This window comes from Panicum virgatum, chromosome 1N (assembly GCF_016808335.1).
Source record: "Panicum virgatum strain AP13 chromosome 1N, P.virgatum_v5, whole genome shotgun sequence".
Taxonomy (NCBI): domain Eukaryota; kingdom Viridiplantae; phylum Streptophyta; class Magnoliopsida; order Poales; family Poaceae; genus Panicum; species Panicum virgatum.
In genome coordinates, this window is record NC_053145.1 from 28,752,780 (window position 1) to 28,769,543 (window position 16,764).

At 48.8% G+C, this 16,764-nt stretch overlaps 2 protein-coding genes across 3 annotated transcripts; one reads left to right on the top strand and one right to left on the bottom strand.

Annotated features, from left to right (window-relative positions):
• The first annotated feature begins 1,053 nt into the window (after positions 1–1,053).
• LOC120655569 (transcription factor bHLH144-like) lies at positions 1,054–2,959 on the top strand. 2 transcript variants are annotated; one of them, XM_039933461.1, is made up of 2 exons: positions 1,054–1,369; positions 1,468–2,959. In XM_039933461.1, exon 2 carries the CDS (start codon positions 1,566–1,568, stop codon positions 2,382–2,384), a length of 819 nt encoding a protein of 272 aa, XP_039789395.1. In that variant the 5' UTR covers positions 1,054–1,369; positions 1,468–1,565; the 3' UTR covers positions 2,385–2,959. The 2 variants fall into 2 exon arrangements, with proteins under 2 accessions (XP_039789395.1, XP_039789394.1); XM_039933460.1 differs by having other exon boundaries at positions 1,073–1,369; positions 1,463–2,959.
• A 7,794-nt stretch (positions 2,960–10,753) lies between these two features.
• On the bottom strand, positions 10,754–11,630 carry LOC120655570 (oligosaccharyltransferase complex subunit ostc-like). Its single transcript, XM_039933462.1, has one exon. The coding sequence runs from the start codon at positions 11,535–11,537 to the stop codon at positions 10,989–10,991; it is 549 nt and encodes a 182-aa protein (XP_039789396.1). The 5' UTR covers positions 11,538–11,630; the 3' UTR covers positions 10,754–10,988.
• Positions 11,631–16,764: the final 5,134 nt, after the last annotated feature.

Consider the following 16,764-nt stretch of genomic DNA (forward strand, 5'->3'; position numbering starts at 1 on the left):
ACATCGATGTCAGCCATTGTGGAGTCGGACTGCAGCACGACAATCAATCTCCTTAAAAGGGCGTTCGATCAGCGTTCCCTATCAACCTTCATCGTGCTAGAAACTTTGGAAGCGGCTAAGGACCTACCTCGTTTCATATCTTTCATATAAAGAGAGAGCAAAACGTTGTAGCGCATGAGTTAGCACAGCTTGCTAACCGGTTGAATCATAGTGCAGTATGGCGTAACCTTTACTCAGTATGTGCCGAGCAATTAGTTGCTCAGAATTGTAACCCGGTTTCTGAGTAATTAATAAAGCTCTCTCTTCGTCCGGAAAAAATGAATTATGTAACTTGGAGATTTAACAGGACATTATCGACCATGATACTCCCTAGTTTGTTTAATTGCTGCGACCAACGAGAGTACGACACAAACACGCACTGTGAAACACCAGGGTGCAAGGGTGGGTTACTACGCATGGCGGTGGCGTAAGCAGGTCGTCATTTGGTCGAGCCCGTGCGACGATAGAATCATGGGCGGAGCACCGGAGGCGCTGATGGTGTCGCCGTGCAGGGGCGCGGCCAGGCGCCGGGGGCATCATGGCAGCTGGGCCTCGGCAGCGGCGCGAGCCCTCCCCGTGGCCGTGGCCCGCGGCCAGGGCGCACACTCCACCACGTCGGCGTGCCCTGTCGGCCCGCCGTGGAAGCCATGCATCATCGCCGTCAAGGGCCATCATGCGAGCGGCGGGGGGGGGGGGGGGGGAGCCGAGGCCCGGCAGCGCCCTGCTCCGTGTTCCGGGCGCGACGGCGATTGGTGCGCGGGCGAGCACGCCGCATGGCGAGAGGCGCACCAGGAGGAGCGCGGGGCCCGCGCCATGATCCGGGCTTGAGGTGACCATCGAATGCCCCCAGTAAATCTGACCTGTCGTGTCCCCAGATAAGCCACATCCGGGCTTAGATATCGAGAAAGTGGAGTGGAATTGGAAATCGGCATGAGATGGCTTCGTTTCGGAGGGCGTGACACAGGCCTTCCGAGATCTTCTCCTCTCCCTCTCCCAAAGAGAAACTAGAAAAAAGAAGAGGGGAGCGATCTTGGATTCTTCTCGCGCTTTTTCCCTGCGTTTTTGACGCAATCATGCGGCAGCTGCCCGCGTGTCGGCCTCCTGTCCTGGCATGCGTCGTCTGCTCTGGGTTGGTATATATATAGTTCCAGCCTCCCAACCCAATCCCGGCACTCCCTCTTCCGGCGCTGCTGCTGCTCCTACTCCTGTGATTGGGTTGGGGCCTTTGAGCATTGCAGCATCAGCAGCTGTGGGCAGTTGCAGCTTGTGCCCTCCCCTGTTTGCACTTGCACCCTAGCAAAAACAGTTAGGCGCTGGCTGGCTCTTGCAGGTTAGTTCTGTTGCACATTGCCTCGCCCCTGTTTCCAGTCTTCTCTGTACTCTCTTCTGATGCAATCCTTTTTCGTTTGATGGTGATGTGCAGGGCAGATTGGCCACCCATTACAAAAGCCTCTCTTTCAGACGCCTTCTCTCACAAGAGAAAACAGAGGATACAGTTGTTGACAGGCATCAAGGCGTGAGTGTAAATGCAGGGAGCCCACGGCTACGGTGGCTACGGTTACGGCGGCTACGGCTACGACGCCGGTGCGTACAGCTCCGCGGGCGGCGGCTACGGCTACGGCTACGGCGCCGGCGCGTACGGCTCCGCGGGCGGCGGGTACGGCTACGACGCCGGCGCGTACGGCTCCGTGGGTGGCGGGTACGGCTACGACGCTGGCGGGTACTACTACTCCAGCGCATACCCGCCGGCGCCGGCCCACGAGGACCCGCTCGCGGCCGGGCGGCGGGCGCACGACGTTCCGGCGTCGCTCAACGGGCTCGAGCTGCAGCCGTCGGAGGCGTGCCCCAGGAACTACGTCATCTTCGACCAGACGTGCACCAAGAGCCGGGTCATGTTCCACCCCTCCCTGGCGCACAAGCTCGGGGGTCCGTCGTCGGGCCACGGCGGCGGCAGCTGCTACGGCGCGGGCGACGGCGCCGGGAAGAAGGGCGCGTGCAGGGAAGGCGGCGGCGGCGGCGGCTGCTCGGTGCGGCAGAAGGAGGACACGGAGGAGATCGACGCGCTGCTGAGCTCGGAGGACGACGACGACGTGGTGAGCACGGGGCGCACCCCGGGCGCCTCCCGGGACGACGGGAGCTCCCCGGACTCCACGTGCTCGTCCAGCCGCCGCGGCGGCGAGCCGCGCAAGAAGGAGCGGATGAGCAAGATGATGCGGACGCTCAGGGGGATCGTCCCCGGCGGCAGCCAGATGGACGCGCCGGCCGTGTTGGACGGGGCCGTCCGGTACCTCAAGTCGCTCAAGGTGGAGGCCAAGAAGCTCGGCGTGCGCGGCTCGGGCAGCTAGCTAGCTGATCGCCAACAGCTCCAACCGATGGCGGCGGCGGCAGCAGCCATGATCTGGCCCAACTCCTTTCGTGCGCTCTGCTTTTGGCCACGGGCTCCGTCCATGATGACAGCATGGGGCAGGGACTCGAGGCTGTGCTCCTAGCTGGTGGAGAGAGAGAGAGAGGATGATGATGATGATGATGAAGTGGCCGGAATCAAATCAAGTGGGCAACCGAGCATGGCATGGCATGGCAGGAGAGGGATCGAATCGAAGACACGCTTGGCCGCTTGCTTGCCGGCTGGTCTTGGCTGCAATGCATGCTTCCATTCCTCTGCTGCAAAGCCTCTGCCTGGACGTGGGGTTCACTGGTGGCTGGGCCCCCCTCCTCTGCTTGTCAGGTTTCGTCGCTTTGCTTTTTCAGTTAGTTGCTGCTGCTGCTTTTGTCTTGTTTCGTTTCATCTATCCATGGACCATTGGTGCGTGCGTGCATGCATGGTGAGTGTCCATGATTGCGATGTGCCGATGTGTGGTGATCATGAATCATGATGATGGCACACTCCCTCCCCTGCTTGCAAGTTGCAATTCGACTTGTCCATCTATCCGTCCTCGCTGCGACCATCGGGTTCGTGCCCGGCCGGTGTTGGGCGCGGCACTAGCAGTACCTAGCTAGCATGATGCATTTTCGGCTCTTCCTGCTGCTAGCTAGTGCCGGGGGGGGGGGGGAGCGAGAGCGATGCAAGCGAAAGGCCCATGCTTGCTTCCTTTAGCAATGTCAACTTGCTTGATGATGCATGATTATATAAATTAAAGTTCTCTCTAATGATACTTCTTAAACTGTACTGTCTTAGTAAACCTTGACTGCTGCAAACTTAATTAGCCAGCGGCATCCAAAGACGGTTTAGGGGCCGGGTTAGCCGACGAGCTTTCAACGAAGTTACTGGCCGGGCAATGATTCGCTTCTTCAGCTGCTTCATCTTTTGCATAGCTAGCTAGCCTTTCTACATGCTCTGAGTACTGTCGCATACAATCTTTGACCGCCCCCCGGCCCAAAGCCTTTTCACTTGCTCTTGGCACGGCACGCAGTTGACTACTTCAGTGTCGCCATCGCCATCAGACCTTGTATTGGACCGGACCAACCGGACATCGTGGCTAGTTTAGGACCGGGCGAGTCAGGGCGCTCGGACGTGATGCGCCCCTCCATCATCGAGTGAGCTCCGGCACGCAGCACTCGATCGATCGGCGGCCACGCACTGCCGTCGTCTTCGCACACTTGGTTGGGCCCCGGACGAATGGACTCCGCTCTCCGCTTTAGGAAGTACAGATAGCGCTGCTAATGGGTTGGAACCCGCACCATACCTAACCCCACCCAAAATTAATATATTTAGATATCCAACCCCACCCAACCCAATTAGTTAATTTCTCAACTCTAACCAACCCGCCCCACTATAAGCGGGTAACCCATAAAAACACATGGATTCTACTATGTAGAGGAATTTAGTGGTTCTACACTTAATGTGGGGACCACATATATGTCTAGCCACACTACTTTGCACAGAGTATCTGTCAGTCATATTGACTCATCTCTAAAAATTTCAGTCAATTTCGATAAAATTTTATAGTGTGAACGTGAGGTTTTAATTACAGGGTCCGAGTCTTGATGTGGAGTCCACGTGTAGTTCTAGCCACGCTACTTTGCACAGAGTAGCTGCCAGTCGTACTGAGTCATCTCCAACAAATTTCAGTCAATTTCGATAAAATTTTATAGTGTGAACGCGAGATTTTAATTATAGGGTCCGGCTCTTGATGTGGAGCCCATGTGTAGTTCTAGCCACGCTGCTTTGCACAGAGTAGCTGTCAGTCGTACTGAGTCATCTCCAACAAATTTCAGTCAATTTCGATAAAATTTTATAGTGTGAACGCGAGGTTTTAATTCTAGGGTCCGGCTCTTGATGTGGAGCCCACGTATAGTTCTAGCCATGTTGTTTTGCACAGAGTAGCTGTCAGTCGTACTGAGTCATCTCCAACAAATTTCAGTCAATTTCGATAAAATTTTATAGTGTGAACGCGAGGTTTTAATTCCAGGGTCCGACTCTTCATGTGGGGCCCACAGGTAGTTCTAGCCACACTGCTTTGCACAAAATAGCTGCCAGTCGTACTGAGTCATCTCCAACAAAATTCAGTCAATTTCGATAAAATTTTCTGATATAAACACGTGGTTTTAATTTCAGAGTCCAGCTCTCACGTGGGACCCACATTTATATATAGTTATACTATTTTGTAAAAAGTATCCATTTCAACCCACCCCAACCCGCCTCAACCCGCATTTATATAGAACCCGCCCCGACCCACCCCATTAACTAATACAACCCATTTTAAATCATCCAAACACACTCCATTTCAAAACCCACCCCATAAAACCCATACAACCCAACCCATTAGCAGGCCTAAGTACAGAGCGTTTCATCAGATAATTCGTCTGGAGAGCGCTGACGCGCCTGCAGCAAGACGACTGCAGGTGGCCACACAGAAAGCTTCCGAGTTCCGTACGTCCACCCTTTTGCCCAGCCTTTTCGTCTTCTCACCAACGATGCATGCGCTAGATGGAGGGTGTAAAGAGAAGTCTGAGACCCCTAACAACACACAGTGATGGTCTCTGATGGCTCCTATGGACGGTAATAGTTGAACTTGCTCCCTCAACGGAATTCACGCGGCATCCGGGCTGAAAACAACCACGACGCGCCATTGCTTGGCGCCCCTGGCTGACTAGCTGGTGCGCAGATCGCACGCGCGCCATATCTCTGGTGGCTCGCGCGCGGTTCGTTCGTCCCGCACCACACACAGGGCAGGGCGGCAGGGAAGTGGGTGCGCGGCCTCGGGGCGATCATCCGATCGTGCTCGTGCTTTCCACCACTATTTCTGTGGCGCGAGCGCAACGACGACGTATTGCGTGCACGCGATGGGTGCGTCCGGCACTCTCGCTCGCCGGGTGCCAACGGGGACAGCATGCAGCAGCTAGCTAGCTTGGAGGTGCGCTCGCCGGTCCAGCAGGCGCCCGTCGTCGTGCATCATGTACATGTACTGTGTGCGGATCCTCGATTGCGGCTTTGCTCCGTCGTCGTGGCGTGTCGACTCATCTTGGAGAAATGCGTGCGCTGTCGGAGTCCTCGCGTGCGATCGGGGATATATGAATGAACAGAACAGGGTAGATAATGGAAGCGGATCGATCGGATAGGCCTAGGGTGTGTGGTCCAGCAGCTTGCCCGGTCGAGTGCGTGAGATCGATCAACAACATGTAAGCACGCACACGACACGACAAAGAAGCCAACAGAGCCCCCAAGCCGGCCGGATGGCTGGTCCTCGGTGGGCAACAGCAACAGTCGTTGGTCAGCGCGCGCACATACATCCGCGCAGCACGCGGCGTCAGGTCAATGCTCCGTCCGAGCGGCGCACGCAGCCAGCTGGATGGAGAGGGCCATGCCCCATCCACATCGATCGATCCACCAGCGGACGAGCCAGAGGGGGCGGCACGCACGCGCGCGTGGCTGTCCAGCCGCACCGCACCGATCGAGGAGCCGAGCGCTAGCTAGTGCGTGCGTGCGCACGGCACGGGTCCTCCCGCTAGCGACTAGCCGTCTAGCCGACTACTAGTACTTGTTGTACTACTCGTACCCACTGGAGTATTGAACAACTAACCCTCGTCACGTCCCCGCGCACCACAGGGAACAGACAGTACGCACGGGAGCACTGTTGGGTGCGTGCTCTGAGCTCGCGCTGTTGGGTGCAGTCCAGCGCGCCAATGCCATCCAGCCTTTATTAATAACCGAGTCTTTCCGACTACTAGGGCCTTGTTTGTTTCCCCTTATCATAGCATAGCACACAATTCCCGAGAAAAAAATCTCACATGCATAGAGTACTAAACGAAGTTTATTTGCAAAACCTTTTCACGGATGGGTGTAACTTTTCACGATGAATCTAACGATAGTAATTAATCGATGATTGGCTACAGTGATACTACAGTACCATCGTCAAATCGTGCGGTCAAAGGCCTCGTTAGGTTCGTCTCGCGAAGTAGAGCAAGATTGTGGAGTTAGTTTTATAAATTGACTTTATTTAGTACCCCTAATTATTAGTCAAATTTTTTGTGCTACTTCTAGGCGCAACCAAACAGGGCCCTAGCTAGCAAGGAAAAAGACTCCTGCTGCCCGTGCTTTGGCGCCATGACAAAGCCGCCTTGAGGGCAAGGTTTATGCTGGCAGTGGCACCGGCACCATCCGCCCAACCCCCAGCACTCGCAATCCGTCTCGCTCCTCACACCCAGCGCCATGCTTCATCTGGCTCGCACGACCCTCCAGTTCCATATCTTTGCCAACACAAGAAATCTCGACTAAAAAGAGGCCGACTTTACCCGAACTTGTGAATTTGATGTTCAAAGCATACTTCATCTGCACATTCCATTCACAGAGCATTTTATGATATAAGAGTTTACCAAATATGAACTCTCAGCTGTCTACCAAGAGCAGGGTTACCGGTCAAACCGGTCCAGGCCGGTTACGATTTGGGTCGGTATCAAACCGGCCTCAATTCAAAATTCAAATTTGAACTAAAAAATGAAAAATTCTCAAAAAAAATTCCTAAAAATACTTCAAGGTGCGACGAATCTAATGGTGCCAAATTTTTTCAAATATTCGTTCATTTAGTATACTTTGCGGGCATGTGAAAAAAAGCGTGCATATAAAAATATACAAATACAATGTAAAAGTAGTACAAAAGAGTTGGAGAATTCATTTAGGCTAAAACATGTTATACAAACATTCATTTAGTATACTTTGCGGGGATTTGAATTTAAACAAAAAAAGAAAAAAATGAATTTGGCCAGTTACCACTTAAACCGACCGGTTACCACTCAAACTGACCGGTAACCACTCAAACTGACCGGTAACCACTCAAATCGGACCGGTAAACCGGTCAAACCGATCGATATACTGGTCGGAACCGGTTACACATGCGATTTTGAATTTGTTTTTGAATTCCACCGATTTCCGGTCAAACCGGTCCGGTAAACCGCTACCGGAGGGCGGCGGTTTGACCAGACCGGTCGGGGAAAAAAACCCTGATCAGGAGAGTTCTAACCAAATATAAATTTTATTCCAAACATTACAGATTTCAATACCACCATAGCATCCCAAAATATTCCCCTATTTCCTGTCCTTCACTTCATTTTGTCAAGGGAGAACAAATAATTATATCATGACATACCATTTTTGTACAAAGTCATCATGTTATGCCCAATGTTAAAACAAAATCGATGCTCAACATCACACGCTGACACCAACATCTCAAAACGATGCATTATTCCTGTGCCACCATTCTAACACAATACATGCAACCTAATCACCGAAGTACCAAGAAAAAGTAACAAAAATGCACTATCTACATTTTAAAGCTGATTAACTTAGCATATTACAACGTGTATTAGCAAAGCAGTGCTGTGCATATGGTTCTCACTGAAGCTAGGATAAAGGCTTCTGTCAAGCGCATGCGAAATATTTCTAAATGGAAATCTCACCATGAAATTATGGTAAACTATGTTAAAGAATTACACGGAAATTATTTCCCTTAACAGCTACAAAAAAGATTGATTAAAAGAAACAAACAAAAAGTCTACTGTATTATATCAACAGTTTGACAGAGTAACATCACTATACATCTTTGGATGGAAATGAAGGCATCCAATAAGGAGTGCAAGTTTGCAGTGACATCATGCAACAAATTTGGTAAAATGAACAGATTCCTTAAATACAATACTTTTCCTCATGTAATTAGCCAGATTATGAAGGTCATCCATTACATTTTACAAGCCAAACAAAAAAAATGTAGGACTAGACAGACTTATTCTACTAGCCAGACACAGCCACACAAGAATACCTAGGGCTATTTACTCCTAGGAATGGATTGGGCTACATCCAAATCCAATTGGATTTTGGCTCTTGGTCTTAACTGGATTTGGACCTATTTGCATTTGGATGTCTATTTGCTTTAGATCAATTAGAATTGGATTCTATTGGATAAAAAGAAAAGAGAATAATCCAGATCCAATTGGAGCACACGGCCGCGGGTCGCTCTCCCGTCCGCCGCGCGGGCGCGGAGGTCTCCCGGCTGCCGCACGGAGAGGAGCTCTCCCGGCCGCCGCGGGTCGCTCTCCGGCCGCCGTGCGGAGCTCTCCCGGCCAGCACCGGTGCTGACAGCTGTGGATCGTAGAGCTGGCGCATGCACCACCGTAGGATCTTCACAAAGCTTCAGCTCCATCCGGCGGCGGGCAGCCGCCCTCTGTTCCTGCCGAAAGAAAGAGAAGTGTGCCGGAAGCTTGTTGGCCCGCGCAAGCGCAACTGCATGCCGCCGCGCACAGCACGCAGATGGAGGCGCCCTGTGGGATGGGCCGCCGCCCAGTGGGTCCAGACCCTGCCGCAGGTCAGCGAGCGCCGGCGCCGTCGTGCTGCTGGCTCAGCGCCTCAGCCTTACAGGACCTGCCCCAACCCCCCACGCGCACAGCCCCAGTGACTGGCTAACGGACAGAGATGGAAGAACGGACAGAGATGGAAGACGCGCGGCTGCTCTTCTCGAGCGCGGAAACAGCTGCTGCAAAATTTGCTTGGATCATCCATATGGACTTGGACATTTGACCGGTGGATTGGATTGGATTGGATTTTTTTTCAATTTAAGTTGGACTAAACTGGATGTGGATTGTTAATATTTGGATCTTCCTTGGATTCCTTGTATTTGGATATGGACTTTGATCCATTCCCTGGAGTAGGGCTATTGATGTTACATTGTGAGCAATTTCCAAGCAAAAAAGACCAAAATAATCATGGATGATGGATCCGAATATAGGAGCAATAAATAATTCAATTAGCAAAGAAAAAAAGAAAAACAACATTTTGGGGATTATTTATGCATACCTTCTAGAATAGTGTCTATCTAATTGCACAATGCCCCTTTCTTGTTTCTTATTTCACTCTGTTCGGCTGCTGCTCTGTGAGTGCAGAACCAGCCAAGAGCAGCCGGCCGGGCACCAGCCAAGCACCAGCCGAACGCACCCAAAACATCAAATTGTACTGTTCAGTTCATGCAAACTCTAATATTTCACACCGATGGGACTCGTTCATTCAAATGAAACCAAACATTCTTCCTAAAAAGGTTTTACACCAATTTTTTTCCTAATAAAGTTTATAACATAAATAACAGCGAAAGCACCACAACTATATTAGTGATTTTGCCTATGTAAAATTCTAGTTTACCATTTTCATGTCACAAACACTTCTTAAATGCCCCACAGTATATTCTGCTGAATGCTGATAAATGAACATTCCTTGAAAAAGATAATATGGGATTATTTTGATTTAATAACTAAACAACATGAATGCAAATGCAGGATTATAACTACTTAAATGAACAAATTTAAAGGCACTCCTTCCAAGATCCCAACAACTAGATCAGCACATGCAATTGGTCATCCTAAGATATATTTGAACTCAACTAAAACAACTAGATAGTAACTAACATTCTATTTTCCTGTGATCTGTAAGAATGGTCATCCAAAATAGTTAGCCAAACAAAATTACCTCAGTCGTCCTCTTATTATTAGTACAGATTTTTTACGGTTCTAGATATAATAAAATCACTTATAATCTAATGTAGCAACTCCCAAAAAAATATTGTATATGAGGCTCCTAACCAACCAACTCTGCCACATGTTAAATTTTACCAAGTGGATGTGAAGCTTGAGTTTCGAACAAGAAATCAACAACATAATACATATCACATACTATATTAAATTTGTCGTGGTATGAAGCGTAACCTTATGCTAGTGAAAATACTCTAGACCAGTCAAGAAGCAGGTCATCAACAAGGTATTAGCGTAGACAATTGCTATGGCATGGCCCCTCATTCACAAATAGATGTATTTAAACTGACTAAAAAGGCTAGTTACAAAAATCAATAAACAGGTCAACATGAACTAAGGTTCTACCTTAACTCTGCATGCTTCAAAAAATAAAAATGGAAATTTATTAAACTTACAACACACTATGAGACCTAGACATAAGCCTCTGAAAGTTCATAATGTTATCAGCACATCATAGGAACATTGTAAAATTTGAAAAGAAAAATGTCAAAAGCACCCAACAGAATCTAAGACCTTGTCGATAGTATCTATTTAACAGAAGATATATCACCTTCTGAACCTCAACCCCCCATTCTTCCAACAATTCAGTGTTCAATGTCCAAGAAAGTAAGGAAGACAAGTGGTACATAGTACTTAGTAAAAAAAAAAGTAGTTCACTAACTACAACGAATAGATCACTGAATCACTGAATTGGAATCCCACGAAATCACTGAATCACATACTGAGTAAAACTCTGTTTAGTACCATTGCACAATGATAAATTGATAATCCTCATCCAACAATTCAGAGTTGATGATATTGTACAACATACTTTGATGTGAGATTAACATAATTAAAAGAGGGGTTCGCTAGTTCCATCAGACACATCACGCAGATCTATTTAGATGTAGCGAGATCTTGCAACGGATCTGGTCTAATTAAACCGGTAATATTTATCAGCCTCACCATAGGTAGCCCGGGATCTTGATGCGGAGGAAGAGCATGGCCATGGCGTAGGCGATGACGACGGCTACTGCGCCGGCGCCGCCGAAGGACACGCGGAGGCTCCGGGGCCTGGTGCGGTCGACGGCGAGGTCGAGGAGAATGATGCCGATGCCGCCGAGGAGGAACATGAACCCGGAGGAGAGTCCCTCGATGATGTACTGGCCGTTGACGCGCCCCGGGAGGAAGACGACGGGGCGGACAGCGCCGGTGGCGGGGTCCTGGGCGCTGCCGATGCCGGGGGGCTCGACGATGACGTCGTAGACGAGGCCGGAGACGACGGCGAAGTAGGTGAGGAGGATGAGGGAGAAGACGGTCATGGGGGAGGGGAGCGCCAGGTTGGACGGCAGCCTCAGCCGGGTGCGCGGCGGCCGGAGGAAGGAGAAGGGCAGCACTCGGAGGACGTGGAAAAGGGGGTCGATGGAGTCGAAGTCGGATCCGTGGGTCTGGGCGGCCGCGGCCGCGGCGGCGGCGGCGCTGCCGCCGGCGTGGTCCGATCTGGGGGCCATCGCGGGTCGAGCGGGGGAGCCTGGCTGCTGGCTGGGAGCGTTGGGGCTTTCTTTCTTTCTCTCTCTCTTTTTTTTCGGGTGGGCAGGAGTGTTGGGGCTAGAGCTTTCGGCCTTTGGAGGTTTACCAAGTAGCAGAATTGTGGCGTTTTTTTATTTTTGTATTTTTCAAAGAAAAATTACAGAAATGTATTTTTGGTTTCAGGTTTTACAGTTCTGTACCCCTACCGCCTGGCAGGGGGGCGGCAGGGGGCTTACCGCCCGGCAGGTGGGTGGTAGGGACCTATATGTAAATAAAAATAAATTTATTTTGCGCAGAGGTCCCTGGAGGGAGCCTGCCGCCCCCCTGTCTGGCGGCAGGGGGCCTGCCGCCCGGCAGGGGGGCGGCAGGCTCCCTCCTCAAATATAAAACTCTGCCCCTAACCTCTGCGCCCTCATTTTCTGCCCACGAGATCCAGAGAGGGGAGAGGGAGAGAGGACGGGTGAGGGAGGTAAAAAAACCGGCGAAGCCCTGCAGGATTTTGGTTCCGAACCGCAGGTAACCAATATTTCTCAACTTTGTCATTTCAGATTTTTTTTGTATGTTTAATTTTATGATTAGTATTTTTTGTTATTGTAAGCACTTAGGGTTCGGATTAGTGGTTATAATTGAAGGCATAGTATATTTGTAGATATTAGATTAATTAAAATGAAGTCTTTGCATGGCCAGATATGTCGAGCAAAGTGGCATTTCAAGTTCATTACGGTGACTTTTATAGAATTACTCATGATTCCTATGGAGTAAATCTATTAGCATTGGAAAGAAGACAGTGCAGTCTAGATAAACCCCTAGAGAGGAGTTTTGAGTCCATACGAAAATGTCTTCACAAGATGTTCAATGTGAATCCAAAGACCCAATTGCTTACGGTTCATACCTTGACTTCCTGGGAAACTAATGGGGATTTCTGAGAGTTGACGCATATAAGTAGTATGGAAGAATGACAACATTACATGCACGCAGTTCTTGAAAGTGGGTGGCCTCTCGCAATGGTAATTCAGATTCACCAGAAGACCGCTGATTTAGGTGAAGGGTCAACACACACAACATCTGACTGCAATGAAGAGATGGAAGATGATAAAGAAGAAGAGAACATGCAAGCTCCAGAACCAGAACCAGAACCACAAGGTTTAGCAGATGAAGGCGAGCAGATACCTGGAATTGTGGAGGACATGGAGAAAGAAGATAATAGAGCAATGTGGGGACTCATCGGACGATGAGGATGATGAGCACTTCCCAGTGTTAGGTGAATGGCGTAAAGAGGGTTTTGGTATTCCAGTAGTACAAGATATTAGATGTCCGGAGTTTGAATACATAGTGAATGAGGTCATACAAGGGGCAAAGTATCGTACCATTGAGGATGTGAAGGATGCTGTGAAGCTCTGGGCTGTATCTCTGAGGAAGGAATTCAGAGTACTGAAGTCTAGCAGCAAAGAATACGAGGTGAGGTGTGCAGATAGAGACTGTACATGGCGAGTGCATGCATACAAGGGAAAGTTCAAGACACACTGGGAATGTTCAATTCTTACACCACATACTTGAAGATTGACAGGTGTTGTGGGACATCATCGTAATATCACATCAACTTTCGTGTCTAAGAAGATGTATGGGGTGATTCTTGACAAAATGGATTATGAGCCTGCATTGATAATTAGGGACATTGAACAGAATTTCCAGTATGTGATCAGCTATGCAAAGGCTTGGCGGGCTAAACAAAAAGTATTTGAGATGAGGTTTGGCACTTATGAAGCATCATATGACAACCTATCTCGTATGCTTGAAGCTATTGTGCACAGAAATCCTGGAAGTGCTTTTGATACATACAGTGTACCGAGCTTGTCAGGGGGGCCAAGCATTCTGCTACGAGCTTTCTTCTGCATTGGAGCATGTGTGAGGGCATTCATTTACTGCCTTCCTGTTCTGTGTATTGACGGCACTTTCCTGACAGGGAAATATAAGGGAACAATATTGACGCAATCAGAATTGATTGCAACAAGCAGATAGTTCCCATCGCCTTTGCCTTTGTTAAGAATGAGAATACAGAAAGCTGGTACTGGTTTCTTGAACGTATGAAGATTCACGTTGTTGCTGGAAGGCCTAATGTTTGCCTTATCAGTGATAGGTATGCAGGTCTACTTGCAGCTATAAGACAGCTCCAAGAAGGTAGTCAATCTTCACCTCCTATATGGCCAGATGTTGTCAATAGGTGGTGTGTGAGGCATATGGCTGCTAACTTTTATGAGCGGTTCAAGAATAAGGATCTGATGAATTTGTTCAAGCGATTATGCACTCAGAATCAGCAAAGGAAGTTTGATGTTTTGTGGGGTATAATCGATGACATGAGCGCTAAATTGCTTAAGAGCCAGGCCTCATCATCCAACAGGAGATGTTCTACAGATTCATTAGTTGGACATGCTAAGCCATTTTCACAGTGGATTAATGGTGCGCCTAAAGAGAAGTGGTCACTTCTGTATGACACAGATGGGAGACGTTATGGGATCGAGACGACCAACCATGCTGAATGTTACAATATGGTAATGCGTCGTGTTCGTGGATTTCCTCTTGTTGGCATTGTGGAGTTCATCATGTATGGATGTATAAGGTATTTTCGGGAGCGATACGCATCAGCCGCTCCCTTACTTAATGATCCAGGAGTGCATTTTTGCAGAAGGGTCAATGAGTACATGGAGAAAAAAATTGAAAAGGCTCGATTTCACTCAGTCATATCGATGGGCACAAAGGAGCAAAGATTTGAGGTATCATGCAGGGACAGGACCGGACAGGGTGTCGCAGACAAAGGGTAATTCAAGAAGTTTTGATAACCATTGACGGGAGGGTATTCTGCCGATGTCAGAAACCAAAGGTGCATCACTTACCATGCTTCCATGTCATCGCGGCTTGTTCTGTATCTGGGTTAGATGCTGCGTCCTATGTTTCTCAATATTTCACAAAAGAAGCCGCAGCACAGACTTGGTGTCCTGAGATATACGGCATCGGTATTCTAGGCCCATTCACTCAAAAAAATCCCCATCCAATGCTCATCCCTGATGCAGCTACGAAGTGGGGCATAGGCCGACGGCAGACACGTCAGATCCGGAACGGAATGGACGAGTCCGAGGCTGGAAAGAAGAAAAAACATTGCAACTTGTGTGGAGCGGACGGTCACACTTACAAGAAGTGCCCACAGCTTTCAGTACCCACTGCTGCTGCCGAGGCTGGACCTTCCGGGAATCCGATGGATGGATCGGCTCCACCTACAAGAATTCGCCGCATCTAGTTGTGCACGTAACAGCTTGCAATGTATTTGTGTGTACGAAACTAAGTATATTATGTATTTGTCTCGAATTTGGTTGTAACGAATGAAACCTTCAATGTAATATGTTATGTGGTTTAATGAAGGACAAGTTTGGTGCGGTATGAGTTAGCGGCCGAGATCCTGCCGACGATGATGATGACTACACGCTCGAATAGCTCAAAATAGGAACCCTAGTATATCTAGCTGCGAGTACGAGATCACAGGTTGCCACTGCTCAGCACGGCGATCACGGGTTTCCCAAATGTCGCATTCTTTGCCCAAACATACGTGACAAAAGACGACAACCCAATAGCAGTACTCTTCCACCATTTCAAAAAGATGTGACAACACGGCAACCACACCAGCTCACCTTTAAAGCAGTCTCTCTGGCGAGGACGACGGACCTGTCATTCTACAGCGAAGGTCTGTGGCGTGTAGTGGGGAAGGTGGCATCTAGACGCGATCGACCGAGCGGCAGCAATGCAGTGCTGTGAGTCAGCATGCACAGAGATGCATCGAGTAGACATTTCGAGAATCGAATCTAGCCTTTTCAGTGTTAGGTCATCTAGCCTCTTCACTGTGTTGTCATGTAGGCTTTTTAGGTGCATTTACACTCCACACTCCGGGTATCATACCATTGTGCGCCTATAAATACTCCGAAGTTTGTGAACTCCCAGTACTACTCAAACAACAAAGCTCATTATATACCCAATGTCTGGAGGTGGGTCTAGCAGGAAGAATTACTACGGTTTTGGGAAAGGAAAAGGAGGAAGAAAGGGAGACCCCATAATATGGGAGGGGCCTCTTGGACCTGATTCCTTTCCGGAACCAGTGTTTGAGTTTCCGCCACAGTAAAAGAGTGAATTTACCAATGAAACTCCTCTTCGACAATACGATAACCGTAGAGAACCGTGGCCAAAATGCAGACATGGTGATGACTGCTTAGTGCAGATGTGCACCGACGGGATGGATGGTGGTCGGCGTTTCTTTAAATGTCCACACGCATGGGTAATACTCGGTTGTTTCATTTCTTTTTCTTCAATGAGACACCTTACATGAAATTTGTTTTGCAGTCTTCCGATGCTCCAAAAAACTGTGGTTTTACTAGGTGGGTCGATCCTGCACCAATTGATTCTGTTCAGGAGTTCATCGAGTACCTCCAGATAAAGATCTTTGATCTGGAATGCAAGGTGAACCATTATGAGGAAGTGAGCGAGGGTAACAAAGACGACGAAGTTGATGATACCAGCAATGCTGCCGGCTCACAGGAGGAACCATGCACTATTCCTTACTGCAACTGCCCTTTTCACAAGAAGAAGGGCCCTGCGCCTCCGGCACCACCGCCTGCACCACCTGCAATGAGTGGATACTGCGGAGAAGGCTCAACGCAGTTTGCTACGTGAGGGTACGGCTACTAGGACTACCCTAGTGCTAGTGGCTTGCTGCATCGTTGTGTTTGTTCTATTTTTTAAAAAAATTACCTAAGGCATGTTAGGTTAGTCCGGAATCTGTTTACCGTAGTTTGCAACGGGTTCTGCCATGCCACTGCATGTGTGATGTGTGTTTTATTATCGTTGTATTATGATGTTTGTATCTGATGTTTGTATCTCTGATGTTTATTTGTAATGAGATAGCTGTGGACCGCTTATTTATACACTTCAACGTTCGCCTCTTATCACTCTCGTATTTTTTATTACATACAATAGATGGTATGTTTATACTTCGATGCTCCATTACGACTAAGTACGATTCAAACTCGACATTATGTATATGTCCAGTGAATGCAAAGTTAGGTACGAAACATACATACAAGCATAATACAACATTAACAATACTAAATGCGCATACATCTTAAACCGATGAACATCATATGTTATAGATCATGACATGAAATCATC

What these genes read in the sequence shown, in the direction of transcription:
- LOC120655569 (XM_039933461.1), top strand. Translation starts at nt 1,566, where the DNA reads ATGCAGGGAGCCCACGGCTACGGTGGCTACGGTTACGGCGGCTACGGC.
- LOC120655570 (XM_039933462.1), bottom strand. Translation starts at nt 11,537, where the DNA reads ATGGCCCCCAGATCGGACCACGCCGGCGGCAGCGCCGCCGCCGCCGCG.